The 18889-nt window shown below is 35.7% G+C and overlaps 1 protein-coding gene across 1 annotated transcript in view; it reads left to right on the forward strand.

The window, feature by feature from the left end:
* Positions 1-1379: 1379 nt before the first annotated feature.
* The window catches only part of CSE1L (CSE1 chromosome segregation 1-like (yeast)), a 21065-nt gene continuing 3555 nt past the window's right edge, over positions 1380-18889 (forward strand). The window contains 20 exon segments of the mRNA XM_010297003.1: positions 1380-1468; positions 2008-2150; positions 4746-4847; positions 5303-5448; positions 5767-5857; positions 6132-6239; positions 7154-7246; positions 8527-8694; positions 8791-8920; positions 9639-9704; positions 11236-11438; positions 12783-12867; positions 13623-13684; positions 14413-14549; positions 14714-14817; positions 15398-15495; positions 16386-16536; positions 17048-17256; positions 17984-18081; positions 18291-18376. Of these exon segments, the coding sequence (XP_010295305.1) occupies positions 1384-1468; positions 2008-2150; positions 4746-4847; positions 5303-5448; positions 5767-5857; positions 6132-6239; positions 7154-7246; positions 8527-8694; positions 8791-8920; positions 9639-9704; positions 11236-11438; positions 12783-12867; positions 13623-13684; positions 14413-14549; positions 14714-14817; positions 15398-15495; positions 16386-16536; positions 17048-17256; positions 17984-18081; positions 18291-18376 (2365 nt within the window). The 5' untranslated portion in view covers positions 1380-1383.

Below are 18889 nucleotides of genomic sequence, written 5' to 3' on the forward strand. Positions count from 1 at the left end.
TTTGCGCCTCAGCCTTACAAACATCCCTGGAGCAGATTTTTAATTATGCAAGATTTGAGTATTGGTTTCAACATCATAGTAATGATGCGTGAGGCCGTTTTGTAGAACAGATGAGCCAGCTATTATTGGTGCTGTTTGCTTATGCTGTACTTTATTGGGATCTTGTTGGTTGATGTAAATTGGTGAGCAAGACTACGGACAGGTAAACCCCCAAAAGGGAAGGGGGTGAAACATGAGAGGCAGGACTCTAGGTGGATTTTTACTTTTTGCAAAATATGTTGGGATCTCAGTTACTCATTAACATTCATTTAATTAAAGAGGATACTGAAGAGGATACTGTTGCTGTCTCTTTTAATTATATAGATGCCATAGTTAAAGTAAAAATTGTGTCATTAAAACTCACTGCCTTTGCAAGTGTGCTTAAATAGAAACAATATCTATGGCACTGATAGTCAACATGAAACAAATCCAAAGTGGGACAAATTTCAGTCTATCTTACTAATTAGAAACTCCAGAGAAAAAATGGAAATCTTTGCTTCCTCATTACTTCTGTAGGGGGTGAACTGTGCTGCTGGTGGTAAGAGAGATGGGCAGAATTGATTATGATATCCTGAGCAACAACATGTCCATTAAAGTATGTCTTGCTGCTGTTTTTGTGTTACTGTAATTTTAATTATTCCAATTAAAGCTGTGAAGTTAATATATCACTGCGGTAAGTATGAGAATGCATGTGGGAGGGTTACTAGAGTGCAGTAATTTAGGCTTATTGCACAGTGTTATTCTGTAATAAGTATTGCAGTTTAAATTAACTTCCACCCTAATCGAAGTTAATTTTACAGAGTGGACAAACCCTCTGACCTTGCACTTTTGTCTCTTTTTTTAAAAAATTCATTTTCTGTTGAGAGTGTACTTTGATAATGAGTATTTATTTTTAAACGAGCCTTGACTCTCCAATACACTTTGAATTGTTCTATTTGCAATTATGTAGGGCAAGACTATTCAGCTTTTTCAACCAGGAACAGGTTTCTGGGGCTGGAAGAAGTTCTCAACAGCAAAAACAAACTCCTATTGTCCTGAAAGGGCGAGAGATCATCTTTTGGCTGTACCTGGTTCATGGTTTGCTGGATGTGTGATTCTGTTCTAGCAGTTTGGTTTCAATAACCTAGACAATAACAGTTACATGTAGTTGAAGAAATCGAATGTTTTGTGCTTGGTGTACGCTAGCTGTTGTTTTATGAATGAGGCATATAAGACAGGACTTATATGAGGTATAGTCAAAAAGAGCTGATGCGGAATATAGTTTTACATATGTGTATCTTATAGGATAGATTTTCTGATCTGTATTTATAACAAAACTACTTGTGGGTTTTAGGTTCTACCACAATGGAGCTGAGTGATGCCAATTTACAAACGTTAACTGAGTATTTAAAGAAAACACTAGATCCAGATCCTGCTATAAGGCGCCCTGGTAAGCGATTCTCATGAGTGACCAAAAAAGTTTAGTTTCTTTTTGGCTCTTCTGTCTGTATATAGCAAACTTCAGTGGATGTTTATGCAATAACCTCTTTGCAGAAGTTCTCAGTATCCTTTTAAAACAAACAAAAAACCCCAAAAACTAATGAAGAGTGGATATAAATACTAATTTATTTTGTTTGGTTTTTGTAATTTTATTTTCCTGTATTCCTGATTTTTTTTTTTTGCACTGTTGTTATTTAAAACAGTGCTGCTGTTCACAATAAACCAGGATTTCTATCAGTTTTTGGCTTTTAAAAATGGTGAGGAGGCAATATTTCAACATCCTGCTTTGAACTTTTGTTAATAGCAGAAGCGTTAAAGAGCTTAGTAGTGAAGAAGCAACAGTTCCTTTTGTCTGTGTTTCTGTTTTTGTGAAACTCTTGGGAAGCGTTCATGTGTTTATTATTTTAAATAGACACTTGAGGAATTGTAAGAGTTCCATTAGAAAAATCAGTTCAGCTCTTGCTAACCTTAGTATATATTGTCTTACAGCGGAAAAGTTTCTTGAGTCAGTTGAAGGAAGCCAGAATTATCCATTGTTACTCTTAACGCTGCTGGAGAAATCACAGGAAAATGTCATCAAAGTTTGTGCATCTGTAACATTCAAGAATTATATTAAAAGGAACTGGAGAATTGTAGGTATCCTAATGGGTAGTTGTGCTAAGATTTAATAATCCTTTTAAGGTACAATAAGACATTCTACAGTAACCTTGAAGAATGTGTGTATATCTGTACTTTGTGAAAGTAGATCATTCAGACCACAAACACAAGGTGTAATTTACTGATGAGGGTCTAAAACCTGGCCCGCTGGAGTCCATTCTATTAAAAAGAACTAGAGCTGAGTGATAAAATAAAACAAAAAATTTTCCCTAATATTATATGCGTATTTTGCAGAAACACAATGTTTAAAGCTAATTTAACTAACAGTGATATTGTTTAAACTAAAGTGATTGTGAAGTATCTATACACGTGAGCTGACCAATTTAGCCTGTATCTATTGTCATAGTGCTACAAACATTTCCAGCCAGCACCACAGCTGAAAGTGATGATACTAGCTTCTCTTTCATGTAAATGCTGCTGGGGCATAGAATACTGTGTGACAGTTTATTTTGGTGGCCTTGCCACTTTAGCACTTAGAAGTATTTTTAGGCATCAAATAGAAATATTGCCATTTAATGCCATTTTATCCTTTGTTTTGAGGAGGTTAGAAACATTTTTGATTCAGAGCTTTCAGCATTTGTGAAATTTAATTTATGGTAGAAATTACTACATTTGATGAGCTCAGCTCCTTCAGCGATGAGAGGTTTTAATTGATTTATACAATTGTTTATACTTTGTCTCACTGAAAGTACTATTTGTATCTGAAAAACATCAAATGTGTAATATTGCTTTACTACGGGGAAACTGGTAAGTATTTCATCGTTACATCTTAGGTGGTACCTATTTGCAAATTTGCATGTTATTTCTCCCCTCCCCCCCTAATATTAAGATGCTATAGCAGATAGCCTAGATCTGGTTATGTTTGATAAGATCAGTGCGTTCGGTCTGGCATAAAACTTCTAGAACTTTGTAATACTGTATTCTTAGTAATTTCTCCCAAATTGCATCTTTATCTGTAGTATATTGTAAGTAAAAATAATGTTCTGTGTTACGGAAAATTTGTAAGTGGCTTCTTTTTTATGGATTGCGATACAATTCAGGATGAGACCTTGTTTTGGAGTAGGTGGAGATGCTATGCAGCAAGTGCATCCAGAGGACTGTTACAATTGCTTTGTGGCTTCAAGCACATTGTTTTGTCCAAAATTGAAGCTTTCGTTTCAAGACCAGCTGTATGAACCTAAAATACAGCCCTAAGGCTAGCTTACCGGGATTGCAGGGTTTAATCCAGCAGCCTTGGACCGGACTGATACAAAGCACAGTGGAAGTAAAAGGGTTTTGCCTACTCAAGGAGTTTGAGTTGTTAGAGGCTGGAGAGCTAGATATACAGGGGATATCATCTCTCTGGAGAGAGGGAAGAGTTTGCTTTTTTTAAATTTATTTTTAAAGTATCTGCAGAATGCTCACCTATGTGCTGCCTCTCATGTCTTGTAAAAAGGTCTCATTTCTTTGTAAAAAAATCTCAGAAGTAACTCCATAGTAGGATTTGTTGTTGCTGATCTCTCCACCATCTTTGTCCTCATCTGTCTTAAGTGCATGGCAGTGAGTCCTGCCTCCCTGCTTGGAGCTTGCCTAGTACAGTTATTGCTGCCTTTCACATCATATAAACTTGTAAAGCTCAGGTTTTAAGATCAGCTTCTTTTTATGGTTTTTAATGTATATATAATGGTTCCATATATTCTCCTGATTCAGTGCAATGTGATAGAAGCAGAAAAGCAAGTTATTCGTGTCCTATTTTTGTAACTGCTTGTTTATAGCTAAACATAACTTGAAATTTTGAAATTAATAAACTTTTTTTTAAGTTTATGGGAAGATGGTGAAAGGGAGGTAAGAAGAAGGGTAGTAGTGCCATTTGGTTTAAGCATCTTAAGGTCATTGAATTACTCTCTGGTGGTGCTTACCTCTTAATTGCTGGATCATTTCTTGGTTTCTGAACTTTGGTGCTGTCATCACAGATAATGTGACTATCAGTGCTGTCACTGGTTGGTGACAAACCTCCTTATGTTATTTCTTTAGTAGAAATTTTGTGATTTACTACCGCTTGGCACTATTGACTGACTGGATATTGAACTGATTGGTATTTTGAACTGGTATTAGATAACTCTTAAAGGCAATGTTACTGTCTTGATGGTGTAACCTGCACCCATGTTCATGTACAGTTTCTAGAAAGTATGACTTGAGGCAGCTTGCACAAGATAAATCTTTGAGGTTGGCAGAAGTGAGGACAGAGATGTGGTTTGGTGTGGTCAAAGAGGAGACTGTTGGTTAAAGTCACCTATATTACTGGCATATGCACCCACCCTTACTATGACTGAATTGCTGATTTGAAAAGTCACTGTTAAATAAGGAGATACTAGTTCAGGATTTCACGGGAAGATGTAATTTCAGCTTTTTTCAGGTACTACTGTTACGGATTCATTGTAGACAATATCTTTAACAGATCTTCTTAGTTTCTTTAACTATGTAATAGTTACATAAAGCAGTTTAAGCAATTGGTTTCTGAAATGCTGATACTTGCTCATTGCCTAGAGTATACTGATATGCCCATGACTTAATTACTGTTTTAATTTTAGGTTGAAGATGAACCGAACAAAATATGTGAATCAGACAGGATAGCCATTAAAGCCAACATAGTGCCCTTGATGCTTAGCAGCCCAGAACAAATTCAAAAGCAGGTAATGTGTCAATTCCTGGTTATGTCCGTGAGACTTTTGTAATATTTTCAGTGTGTCTAGAGGCTCTGGTTCTTGGCAAAGCTCAGTTCCCTTACCAATGAGGTCATCCCAGTCCAAGTAACTTGGAGTATATTGTCACAGCTACTTCTGCCTACTCTATTGTTTTTATTATTTTTAAAAAGGCAATTACTGTATAATCTTGTAGCTAAATTCTAGCATTAGGCAGTTAAATATAGTAATTCCAGAAAGTGATATTGCGTGTGCACATTGGATTTAGAGTGAGATGTATTTATTTCTGTAGAAAACTACTAGATATTTATCCCAATGATTTTTGAAGCTGACAAGAATTATAAGCACTTTTCTTAGATATTTGCAACATCTGGCATGACTGCTGTGTTTTTTATGTAGTGAGGAGCCTGCTGTTATATCATGTAATAGTTGTGTTTCCTTTCCAGTTAAGTGATGCTATTAGTATTATTGGTCGGGAAGACTTTCCTCAGAAATGGCCAGACTTACTGACAGAAATGGTGAATCGCTTTCAAAGTGGAGATTTCCATGTCATTAACGGGGTCCTTCGCACTGCTCACTCTTTATTTAAAAGGTATTGGAAATAAGAGAGTTAGTATATGGATGGCAAATTTCTGTTCAAGTCTAAATTTTTACCATAAGACTTAATTTTGTAGATTTACAAAGTCTACAGTTGTGGCTTCTACTTACACTTATTGACTTTTTAATAAGAATTTAAGTGGTTGTCAAATTGTACACTTTGCATGGTATTGAACTATGTTGTTTAGTTCTTGTTTACTTGACCATATTTATTTCAAGGTTCAGCACAAAAAATTAATTGTATGCAAGTTAATTTGGTAATAAATTTGAAGACTGTATTCTATTCTTCACGTGTTTCTCTTTCACTTGTCAGGTACCGCCATGAATTTAAGTCAAATGAATTATGGACAGAGATCAAACTTGTCCTTGATGCCTTTGCTTTGCCCTTGACAAATCTCTTTAAGGTATTTCCTTTTGAATCATTTCTAAAACAAGTTTAGCATTCTGAATTACTTGTTGTGAATGCTTGCAAAATGAAAACTTAAGAATAGTTGCTTTGCAACTGTTAATGAGCTTCAAAACAAAGTCATGAAGTGAGACCTGATGGGATTGATATGGGGAGGAAAAGGAACTATATTTTCTAGTTTTTAAAAAGCAAAAGTTACATGACACTTTTCAATACCTCTTGTCAATGTGGTTTGTGTGTGTTACTTGACTGAATCCTATGTCTTTTTCTAGGCAACTATTGAACTTTGCAGCACACATGCAAATGATGCTAGTGCTTTGAAGGTTCTCTTTTCTTCTCTCATTCTAATTGCGAAGCTGTTCTACAGTTTAAATTTTCAGGTGAATCTCCTTGTTCTTCTAAATGGATTTGCTTTGGTCTCACAAAGCTGTTATGCTCTTATTTATAGGATCCATTTGAGGCAGCCTTTAAGGCCATGCTTTATTGCAAAAATAAAAGTTGACAGTCTGCATCAACACTGGAGTAAAGGCACAGTAAGGATGGGGTTAATTAACATGTTAGCTTGGCCCTATCTAAATAAAATTTCAAGAGAGTTTAAGCTCTTGTCATAGCAAGGAGGCGTTGTATGGGTAGCTCTCTGAACATGAGCTGTGAAAGACAAAAATCAAACGCCTGAGTTTGTATTCGCTGTGGTCCTTTATAAATAAGTCTGTATTGACATGAACTCAGTCATGTAGATGAAAGGCAGTTAAAACTAGTAGCTCTATAGCGCTAGAGTAGCAAATAATTCTGGCATCAGTGTGGGGGTTTTTGTTTGGAAATCAGATCTAAATTTCTAACATTATTAAATAAATGCACTATATGAAAAATGGTTAAAAGATACTTTGCTGAGGTGACATATTTAGTGTCTCAACATGAACATAAGTCTGTGAAGTGTGATGATCATGCCTTGATTGCTTGGGCTTTTCTTCCATATTGGGCAGAAGAGCAAGCTGGAGTTAAAAGGGAAGCTTGCGCTCTCCTGCTCTGAGAGTAAGAGGCAGTAAGGTTCTTTCTAAAACTGTAGGCTGTATAGGATGTAAGCAACTAGTTTATTTAGAAGCGGTGTATTCCAAAGCCTCTGTTTGGAGGGTTTTCATTTGGGAGCAGGAGGGGGTAGTGTTTCATTTTGAAGATTGTTTTCCACATTTTGTTGTCCCTCAGTAGATTATAAGGTGCATACATACTACTTACAAAGCAGGTATGTTATCTAAGCAGTGCAATTAAAAGGTAGATTTATGCTTTTCCTTCACAGGATCTTCCTGAGTTTTTTGAAGATAACATGGAAACATGGATGACAAATTTCCATAGTCTTTTAACTTTAGATAATAAACTTCTGCAGACTGATGTAAGTACTGCGTAAACCACCTGGTTTGCCTCTGTGTAGTGGAGAGGGTTGACTGAGAACTTGTATCTAACTCTGAATAATCCAATGTTTTCTTTGTTGGGTAAACAGGGGAATAGAATGACTATAGGGAAATGAGGCTTAAGAGAAGTTGCTCTGTTGTCTAAGAAATTTGAGGTCCAGTTCTTGAAGTTGTATCTCAGTTACAGCATACCCAACTGTGCACAGAAATCAAATTACAGATAATCATCAATGAGTAGATTCTTTTGAGGACATCTGCTAAAGTAACCCGATCATTAGAGAGTCACAGTGCTCAGGTTTTTTCTATACCTTTTAGCTGGTTTTAGAAAACAGGGTATCTTGAAGAACTTGAAGCAGCTGAACATAGAAGGCACGACATCCCTAAATAATTCAGTTTAATTTGCTGTCTTTGTCTAATTGTAAGAATTAGTAGTTTCACAGGTGAAAGGTGAAACCAAGGCATCAAAGTTCAAATTAATTTAGTGCATGCTTCCACATTTTAAATGATGATGTCTTCCAGATACAGTACAATAGTTTGCCACATGATGGAGCCAAAGCAGCTCTATAAATAATTTTACAAAACATAGGGAGACCTATTAAGTTTATCCTGTGCTATATTTTCACAGTTGTTTTAGGCTAACACTGCTGCTAAAAGAAGCTTTGCCACTCTTTTCTCTTGTGCCTGTAGGCTATTGTGCAGCACAGACATTCATGCAGCTGTGTGCTGAACTGAGTCAGGAAGTGATAGGCATTAAAACTGAAAGGTGGGGACTGGGGAGGGGAGAGTTGGACCTGGCGTGGTGTTTGGTTGTTAGGGTTTTTTTAATTGCAGCTCAGTTTCACAATTCACTTTGCTTTGTGGCACCGCAAGCATTTGTGCTGGTATGGGGAAGGGGAGGTAACTTATTTACAACTATTCCAATTTAAAGCAGCGAGATACGATGTCTTCTAAGCATATTTTTTCAATACCTTGTGTTGTGTTTTTCCTATTACATTTGTGAATTAATTTCATGTCAAACTTTATTAGGTCTAAAATATTTAAAGTGCATACTACTTTTATTTGAATGTAGGTATGATTTATAACTTGCAGGGCAGTTCCAGTGCAAATCAGCAAAATACAGTAGTTCTAGGGATGTGAGAGGGATTTCTGTTCCCTATTTAGAATAATAGTGTAAATATTTCCTTCAAATATGTTGATACTCTTAATACTTAAACATCCAAACTTCAACGCTATTTAAGTTCTTAGTTTTGTTTTATGTGAGGATGAAGAGGAAGCTGGATTACTGGAGCTCTTGAAATCACAAATTTGTGATAATGCTGCTTTATATGCTCAAAAATACGATGAAGAATTCCAGCCCTACCTGCCACGTTTTGTAACCGCAATTTGGAATCTGCTAGTCACAACAGGCCAAGAAGTGAAATATGACTTGGTAAGTTGTTATAAACTGATCTTGTCAAGTTTAATAATGAATTATAAATTGTTCAGTCATGCTAAAACCATATGTGTTCTGTTTGTGGTGTTCTAGCTGGTTAGTAATGCAATCCAGTTTCTGGCCTCGGTTTGTGAGAGACCACATTACAAACATCTGTTTGAAGACCAGAATACATTGACAAGTATCTGTGAAAAAGTTATTGTGCCCAACATGGAATTTAGAGGTAAATTTTTGACATTTAAGAGATTTTTCAAAGACAGAGTAAAATCTAACTAATTGTAATGATAATGTGGCTTTGCATGACTAAATTGAGGATTACCTCTTGTATACTTTAGTACTAGATTCAAAACCAAGTTTCTAGAACAGATTGCTGTCCTGTGGGCTTTGTAGAATTGTATGAATATATCCAATAATTTTTCTGTCTTACTGGGATCTCAAATAGAAAAGTATAGGAAGTCTAGTTCCTGTGCCACCAATAACTTTTCATGCTTAAAGTGAGTGTCAGAATAATTCAAGGAGTCTGAATAGGCATGGCTATCAGGCTTCCTAAATTGTAATGTCTATTTCTCCAAGTTTTGATGGTCTCACCTTGATCCTAGTATCTAAAATGCAGTGAAGATGTATTGCAGTGATAAGAAGATTCTCTCTCTTAAGTCTTAGACTTTGGAAGCCTCTTTAAATACACTTACTGTTGAACGTGTCCTATCTTTTTTTTCCTTTCTTTTTTTAAAGCAGGAATACATTGGCTTATGAGTATGAAAGACTAATTTCCGGGGTAGCAGCAAGCTAAACAGGCTAGTCTGGCTGCATATTTCTGATTAATTTCTATTAATGTTATAGAAAAGTACTTGGAAAAGAGAGCAAGTTGATAATAATACACCTTTTTACCATAAAAAACAGAGACCTTAGTATTTAAATTTCTATGTGGTTTATATTTGCAGCGGCTGATGAAGAAGCATTTGAAGATAATTCTGAAGAATATATAAGAAGGGATTTGGAAGGATCTGGTAATCCACAGATTTATACTAAGAATACTTGGTCTTTAAGTATAGCTTTAAAGTGCTGAAGCAATTTACTGAAGCTTTTATATCTTATTTTTTTAAATTGAGAATGTTTCCAAGAGATTTTATCGAGTTTTTGATCAAGTTTACTGTCATGATGTGCCCATCACAGTGTCTTTTTGTTTTGAACAATGTGTTTTGTAGGGCTTTTTCCTTAATTGGATTGGTATGTCTCCTGCACTGCACACATTCTCATTTCAGCAAATATAGCCTGTAAGTCAGTGCTGAATAGTGGCCACAGTTCTGTATTTGGTTCCTATGTCTAGAGGTTTAAATAACATGGAGAGACTGTGCCTGTATTTAGTGCTCTATGATGTTTAAAATGAAATTTTGACCGGTGTTGCATACAAATCTCTGATCAAGCCAGCTGGACACCAGCCAGCCCTTGTATGCCGGCACTGTGTTCAGACCAATACGGTAACTGTCCTGAAAACACAGTGCTGTGCTAACATGGCTACTTGATTTTCTGATTGTAGCTGTCTGGTCTTCAGCCAGGTCAGAGCACAAATGAACCAAATCTAGATCTGTGTGGCAATTCTGTATATGCTGTTCTGTGCCACTAACAGTTTACTGACTGACGCTTTTAGATTAATGACACTTCATAATAGATTTAGGAAATCATTGTATGCTTGCAGTGGAGGACAAAAATTGGAGGAAAATGTTTTTGAATTTTTTTCAAGCGAACGTTTTATCATTCTTAGCCAGGATTGGCTGCATTTTATGTATTTGTGAAGCTTTTATTTGTTAGCTACTTCTGCTTTTAAGAGAATTGAGTATTTGTGTTCTTCAGAGATTACTTTAAAAATGTACTCTATTGCATTTAAATTAACTTGCTTTATTTTCCTTCTGTTACTTCTGTTAGTATACTGTATTAAAGGCCAGCTGACTTTTTCTTCCTGGTCTTGAAACAAGGGATTTTTACAGTTTGGTTTTGGGGCTTGGTTTTTTTTTTGTGGTTTTGATTTTGTTTTGTTTTTACTAAAATGTACTGATTCAGTGTGGTGGGCCAGCAGCTAAGCACCACACAGCAGCTTGCTCATTCCCCACCCTGCTGCATGGGATGAGGGAGAGGATAGGAAGAGTACAAGTGAGAAGACCTGTGGATAGAGGTGAAGACAGTTTAAGTGAAAGACAGAGGAAGAAAAGAGAAGGGCGGGGGGGGGCGGGGTAGTAGTCAATGACTTGCCACCTCCCACAAATACTGAAACTTTCTTTAGAGGTCAGTAAAACCTGTGAATACACATGCGGCATTAGTGCATGTCCGTTCCTCTTTATGGTGCACAAATAGTCCCTATTTTGACAGTAAGTAAGGTACTTAAATGTGTCCTTACACATCAATGTGGAGAATTGCAATAATTAACATAAGGTGTGGCTGTAACTTGAGAAGCTGTATATTACTAATATATTTATTATTATGTTATTAATAGGAAAAGCTGTGTACTTTCCCATATCTAAAGAATCTTTGGTTCTCATGCAGATATTGACACCAGGCGCAGAGCAGCTTGTGATCTAGTCAGAGGCTTGTGCAAATTTTTTGAAGGGCCTGTGACGGGGATTTTTTCTGGATATGTTAATTCTATGCTGCAAGAATATGCAAAGAATCCATCTGTTAACTGGAAGCACAAAGATGCAGCTATTTACCTTGTTACGTCTTTGGCATCCAAAGCTCAAACACAGAAGGTACTTTCACATTCTACTCATTTTAATCTATTTACATTCAAATATTACAGTGTATATAAGGATTGAAGCAATTCATCTTATGCTGCTTCAGAATGAGGGTAACTGTATTTGTAGTAGTTTAATGATGATGAGGTTAAAAGTTGTCCACTATATAATCCTATCAGAGCTGTTAATTTGGTGGTATCTGGTCTTCAAATAGATTGGACAAAGTTAACAACCGTGTGTGACCTTTTGGCACATCTTATTAGTATGTGTGAAGCAGCCATAAAAAGAAACGAAATTGGCTTGGGTCTAGAACCTCTGAGCTTTTAAATGGTACTGAGCCAGAATTTATAAGCTATGGAAGGCCAAATTTAGCTTTACAGAAGAAGATCAGAAGTGTTAAGCAGACTAGAAGGAATCTGAGTGACTCTTACAGTTCTTTTCATTATTTCACAATTTTTCCTGTTATTCGAGTGTTTATGATTTGGAAATGGCACGTGAATGCTAATGATCTCATTACTTGTTTGGGAGAAAGCAACTATTAGGCTGGATACATTGAAAAGCCACACCTGAGCCAAACTGTATTTGGAAACAGTAGCATTGTATCAGTTGTCCTACAGAACAGATTGTAATATACTAATAAATATTTTAAATGTTATTACAGTTCAGATCTCAGTGGCTTTACAAGACAGATTTGAGGGAAACGTAGTAAAACATGTACAGTATCTTTATGCAATTTTGCTGAAGGTTCTTAGTCTTTTCCTGAAACTAGCTGTATACTACTGCACAGCAATTGCTAATGATAGTGATGCGTGATCTGAACCAGTCTTCTAGCAATTAGAAAACAGCTAAGTTGCACATCTTTCTTTTATGGTATTTATGGCAAATATGGGATAACATCACTTAGAACACTTGATAAATACCCATCTGAAAAGCCTGTTTTAAAAATTAGTTGCATTTTTCATAAGTAGTGATCATTTTGCTGCACCAAGACAGAATTGGCGTTTGAGTCCTAAACTTTTCCTTTTTAAAAGGCCTATCTCAAAAAAGTATCAAGTTAGTAAGCTGATATTTTCTGTCTAAAATTTTGGTTGATTATTACTGTGTTACTGCTATTATTCCTCAACTTGGAGCTAGTAACTTGGAACCTCAATAGTGCTACAGCTGAAACGTAGGCACTAAAAACATAAAGAAAAAGAAATTGGATGGCTTTCTGCTAAAGATGCAGTTTCAAAAATCCCATCACATGCATGCACACTTTAGATTTCTTTTATTAAAAATACATAAAAATGAGTGAGAAAACTAGGTGAATGTCAGCATCTAAAACCAGAGTTGGTTTGTTGTTTTGTGTTTTTTTTCTAGCATGGAATAACACAAGCCAATGAACTTGTTAATCTGACAGAATTCTTTGTGAATCACATTCAACCTGATTTAAAGTCTGCTAGTGGTAAGTTGACTGTTAATTTTGAGGTGGCATTTTTTGTGATATATTTACAACCTGACAGTGACCATTGTTTCTTAAGGCTCAAGCACTTATATATCAGCTTAATTTCTGATACAGAAGACTCAACACCTGGTGCACAGGAAGTAATTCCATTTGGCTGGCAATGAATGAGCTTTTAAACAAAGGTGGATTACCATATGCTCTCTGCAAGATCAGAGCACGTACATACATGGTTGCCATGGGCTACGTGCTTAAATGTGTTGAATCAAAGAAAGTTGATTTCTGTATTTGAGACCTTATGGCAAAAACCTCTGATATACAAAACCCTGAGAAGTTAAAATACTGAAGGCGAGGTCACAGCCTGTATCAGCCCATATTTTGAGATTGCAGATGTCTAGATTTAAGCCACGCAATTCATTTTATGCTTCAGCAGTTATCTTATGAAATTTGTAACATAGTGGGTTGTCTTGGATTAGAAGTTGGAGGCTGTTAAAATCAGAGCCAGACAGGGAAATTTCATGTGAAAGAGTTGGACTGTACATTTAATGGTATTGGGATGTGATTTGTACTTAAAACTGAGATCCTATCTAAGAGTACCCATACAGAAATGCAGAAACTAAGCAACGTAGAAAAACATTGTGTGTATTATTTTTGAGGGGAAAAAACATGACTTAATGTCACCTCTATATATAGTATATGTTCAGTAATCACATTTATATGAGAAGTATCAACAAAATTTGCATATTTTTCTATTGCAGTGAATGAATTCCCTGTGCTAAAAGCAGATGGTATCAAATATATCATGATTTTTAGAAACCAAGTAAGTTTTTCTTTTACTCTTATGGTAAAAGCATATTGTACTTTTGTTACTCTATACTTGCCAAGCCTAATTTATCTTACTTGGCCATATGTTAACTCAACAGGTGTTTGATAGTCATATATAACACCTCATGCTGAATTTTTAGTTTTGAAATTAAATGATATTGTTATAAATAGCCAATTAACATGTCTATATGCTATCCATATGCTATGGGAGCAGTGAACATCTTAGCATGCTTAGGTCTGTGACACACTCAGACTCTTTCAACTGAGTGTTAGTCTAAATATACTTGACTGCTCGTATCATTGCAGTAGTTGTTAGAATACAGCAACTTTGTCCTTTACCTTTTCTGATTTGCGAGATGCAATAAGAAAATATATTACTTTTATTAATCTCTTAGGAAATAGCTGATTTTTTTTTTTTAAGCTTGATTTTTTTTAATTGCCTGTTAGGACAAAGTAACATGGGAAAAGAAAAATACATTAGAAACATACACCCTTACAATCAAATGTAACATTGATATTTGGGGGAAGGTATGCGGGCGATGACAGAAGTAGGTACCTCTTGGTTGTCAAGGTGTAATTTAGCAAATGAAGGAGCCTTCTAAGATTTCTTCCTCTGCCAAGCTTTCAGTTTGTAGCTGATGAGCTCAGAATGGTTATGCTCTAGTGTTGAACCATCTGTATTTTTATGTAACATATGTATAATTTGTTGCTATATTTTTGTAGGTACCTAAAGAGCAACTGTTGGTATCTGTTCCTCTCTTAATCAATCATCTTCAAGCAGAAAGTATTGTGGTCCATACTTATGCAGCCCATGCTCTTGAAAGACTGTTTACCATGAGGGGTCCAAATAATACTACCCTGTAAGTTTCCAAGCAGAAATAAATTCATTGCTACATAGGCTTTTGTCCATTAAGGATGAGAAACGTCTGTACGGGATCTTCTATTTCTTAGTATTACAGTATTGTAAAATGCTTGAAGTTTGTGAATATCTTTCATCACTAAAGAGCTGTGTTTTATTTAACAGCATTACAGCTGCAGAAATGGCACCCTTTGTAGAAGTGCTATTAACAAACCTTTTTAAAGCGTTGACGCTTCCTGGCTCATCTGAAAATGAATACATTATGAAAGGTAAATGCTTTATGAGTTCTCCAATATAAGAGTACCTTTGTTAACTTGAGGTGAAGGCTTCTAGCTACAGGCTACTGAAATGTTTATTGAAAAAGCTAATTTATGCAAACATGCTAAAGTGGTATGTGCAGCCTGTAGTAATTTACCAGGCTGTGTTAAGTCATTTTTGACTGAATTTATGGTACCAAAGAGAAACACTAAACATAATAGTATCGTGACAAATTATTTCTCAAATGGTAGTCTTTGTAGTCAGGACAGCTACCTGAGCAGGGTCAGTAGAAGATCTTGAGTGGGTTATGGCTAATAGTATGCCAAGATTTGAGACTTGCCGAAGATAAATGATGGTCTTTGCAAAGTTGCTTAGTCTTCTGTGGCCCATCTATAGAATGGGGATAACGAGGCTTTGCTTTATCCTTTGTCATCATTGTAGATTGATTGCTCTTGCAGCAGGTGCTCCTTCTTACTATACCTAATTCCCTGGGATCCGATTTAATAGTAAAAGGTAAAGGATTTAGGCATATGATGGATGATAGAAGTGTATGTCTGTCTCCAAAAGATAATACTTTCAACTTACTTGCAGCCATCATGAGGAGTTTTTCTCTGCTACAAGAATCCATAATTCCATACATCCCTTCTGTCATCACACAGCTTACACAGAAACTTCTGGCTGTCAGTAAGGTAAGGTAAACAGGCTGTCTGAGTGACATGCTCACTTTTTACCTTTTAGAGCAGTAGCAGTCTTTCTAAAGACTTATGTATACCTTGTTGTTCATGATCTATTAGAATACTGTAAATTGTTCAATATTTTCTGACAAAAATAAGTAAAAACAGCCTTACAGTGAAGTACTGTCTTTGTTTTAGGACATACTTTCAAATCGTTCTCCCCTGAAATTTGGAAACGATGTATGAAATCTTTTTGCAATGCTAGTTTGTTATAGTACATTTGTTTGTGCAGAGGCCACCATTACAATGATCTGTTTTTCTCACAACTCCTTTTTCTTTGCTCATGAAGCTTCTGAGGCTAATATAAAATTTAGGCACTGAAATGAAGGATTAAATTAAATGAAATAAATTACCCTCCTGCTTCTGGTGGGTAAAATTCTTAGTGTTTTGCTCAGGCTGGACTAATATTCTTGGATGTTGACATTAGGGAATGCTTTAGAATACGTTCATCAACTATCAAAGAAAACTTTTATTATGTATAGTTTAAACTTAGCTGCAGACTATAAGAAGTGGTCGATAAAGAATTGACTAGATACTTACATGACCAAAACACAATTTTTTTTCCAGTTTTTGTTTTGTGATACTTTTAACTGCTTCCTAGTTTATGTAGAGCTTCTGAAACACTTGTTGTCTTTTAAATATTTATAAAAAACACCCCTCCTTTCTGCTTTAAAGGTTTTTATGTTTGCTTTTATCTATGGAATTAATTTATTTAGTATATTAATAAGTAAGTATCCTTATTCCAAATTGCTACTGTAGACTTCAGTTGAAATAAAAAAATATATTTTGCTAAGTGACTTGGCTGCAAGTTTGGGTTGATTTATCTGTTTATAACTTGTTTTTAGAATCCAAGCAAACCTCACTTTAACCATTACATGTTTGAATCAATATGCTTGTCAATAAGGATAACATGCAAAGCAAACCCTGATGCAGTTGGAAGCTTTGAAGAGGCTTTGTTTATGGTGTTCACTGAGATACTACAGAATGATGTGCAAGGTAAATGAAAATCAGTAAGTGCTTGTGCTCTCTCTCTACTATAATTGGTTGTTATCATTTACCTCATGGCAGCTTTTCTGTAACACAGGAAATTCAAGTGAGAATGCAGCATGTTCGCAGTCCTAATAAACACTTTTAGGAAGCATCTGTGTTTTTCTATAGGGTACATCAACTGTGTTAACTTACTTTTAAAACAAACTGTAAAATACCTAACAATCACTACTCCAAAGCTTGTTGTTATTCTTAATTAATATTGCCTTGTTTTCTAGTAGTTTGTTTACCATATTCGGAACATTAACAAATAGACAAAGTAGAAGTTGTACATATGCAGTGCTTGCAGATTTTTGGAATAATTAAATTTAGGAAGCGATACATTTCTCCAAGCTTTTATTTGTTGGAATCTTTGTATTAATATCATACAATTGTAGGTTCAATCAGTAGATACGTGGTTCCTATGAATTGACTGTGACCATATTTGCTGAATTTCTAAATGTCATTGTTTCTTTTCCAGAGTTCATTCCTTATGTGTTTCAAGTGATGTCCCTACTTCTAGAAATGCATAAAAACGAAATTCCATCGTCCTACATGGCATTGTTTCCTCATCTACTTCAGCCAGTATTATGGGAAAGGACAGGAAACATTCCTCCTTTGGTCCGACTCCTGCAGGCTTATTTAGAACGGGGTGCCAATACGATAGCAAGTGCTGCTGCTGACAAAATTGTAAGTTTGATTGATTTAGTCACAGTGTGTGCCTCTAGACGCATTGATTTAAAATTAAAAATTATTTGGAACTTTAGTGAATAGATGGATTTGTGCAGAATTTGTGATTGTACTTTAATGCTGCTTACATAGACAAAAAATACTACAAATGCAGGCTGGGTGCTTTTCCATTATGTCAGTAAGAAATCCTAGACTGTCATGCTTTTGTCAATTAAGATGTAAAATTCCTGCCCTTAGTTTTTGTAAGCAGGTAAGTTTCCACAATTTTCCAATCTCGTTTGCCTCGTGTTGAACACTGTGGGTCAGGGAAACTCAGAGGTTCTGTTCAGAATAGTCTTCAGATGAGTGAGGAGAAGCCAAAATGTCAGGAGGTCTGAGGATTAGTGAATTCAGTGTGAGATTTATTCTGCATACTTAGCTTCTGTTATTTCTGCTGCATGATCTGCTATAGTCAGACTTGATTAGATAATACCATTGATGAAGCAGACATGCATGTTCAAATTGGCTTTGGTGTTTGTTTGATCAAGGTTAATCTTGATGTTCAAAGGAACATCACTTGATCCCGATAGAAATCTGTCTTCCTTGTCCTTAACTGCAGAAAGAGAGTTCTGGTTTAGGTTATGAAAGCTTTTGCCTTGGTGTATGCCTTAGATGGTAAGGGCAAACTTTCTGGTAGGTCACATATGAAGAACTGTTGTATAGAGTTTTATATTTGCTTTGCTTACAGCCTGGATTGTTGGGTGTGTTCCAGAAGTTGATTGCCTCTAAAGCTAACGACCATCAAGGATTCTATCTTCTAAACAGTATTATAGAGCATATGCCTCCGTGAGTATGAGTTGAAATTACATTCAAAACTAATTTCTGTAGACTTTAATATTTGGTATGTTTGTACACTTTTTAGTTAATGTTTAACAACCAAAAAATGTCACATTTATAAGTAAAATGGATTTGAACAGTTCTATAGATGTTTTCTGTGAAGTGACATTAGTAAAATCTTAGTATGGATAGAGTAACTGTTCTCTTTAAATTTCCAGTTAATTTAAGAACCAGTACAGGAAACAGATCTTCATTCTACTATTCCAAAGACTTCAAAATTCCAAAACAACAAAATTTATTAAAAGTAAGTTCCTTGCTATATAAAAAGCTTCAGCTCTGGTGATGTCAACAGTTTAGAACATGCAGCTGTACTGAATAAGTATCCTGTGATGTCCTGTGATTATGCAGATGAAGGGATACTAGTGACTGTTAACATCAATGACTTGCTTGAAATGATTTGTGTCATCAAGGGTGGTATATAGGGCAGTTGCTGCAGCAGATGACACTTATTTCATGAAAACTGAAGGAATGGGACTAAAATAGAGGAAAAGACTTGTGTATTCCTCTTACTTTGTTACTGTGTGGTATCATTAATTATCTGAAAGTGTCTCTATTGAAACTTCACTGGTATTAGTTGAGGATTAACTCTCACAGAACACAGTAATACTGGCCCCACTTTCTTTTGTTACATATAGTTGTGTTATTACTGTTAAATACTCTATGGATTTGTGTCATTCTGCTTAATATGGCTTAAGTTACTGATAAGGTTTTATGTTAAACTAGTAAAGCTGTGACAAGTTATTGAAATACAGCAGGA

The sequence above is a fragment of the Phaethon lepturus genome, unplaced genomic scaffold (assembly GCF_000687285.1).
Source record: "Phaethon lepturus isolate BGI_N335 unplaced genomic scaffold, ASM68728v1 scaffold46641, whole genome shotgun sequence".
Taxonomy (NCBI): domain Eukaryota; kingdom Metazoa; phylum Chordata; class Aves; order Phaethontiformes; family Phaethontidae; genus Phaethon; species Phaethon lepturus.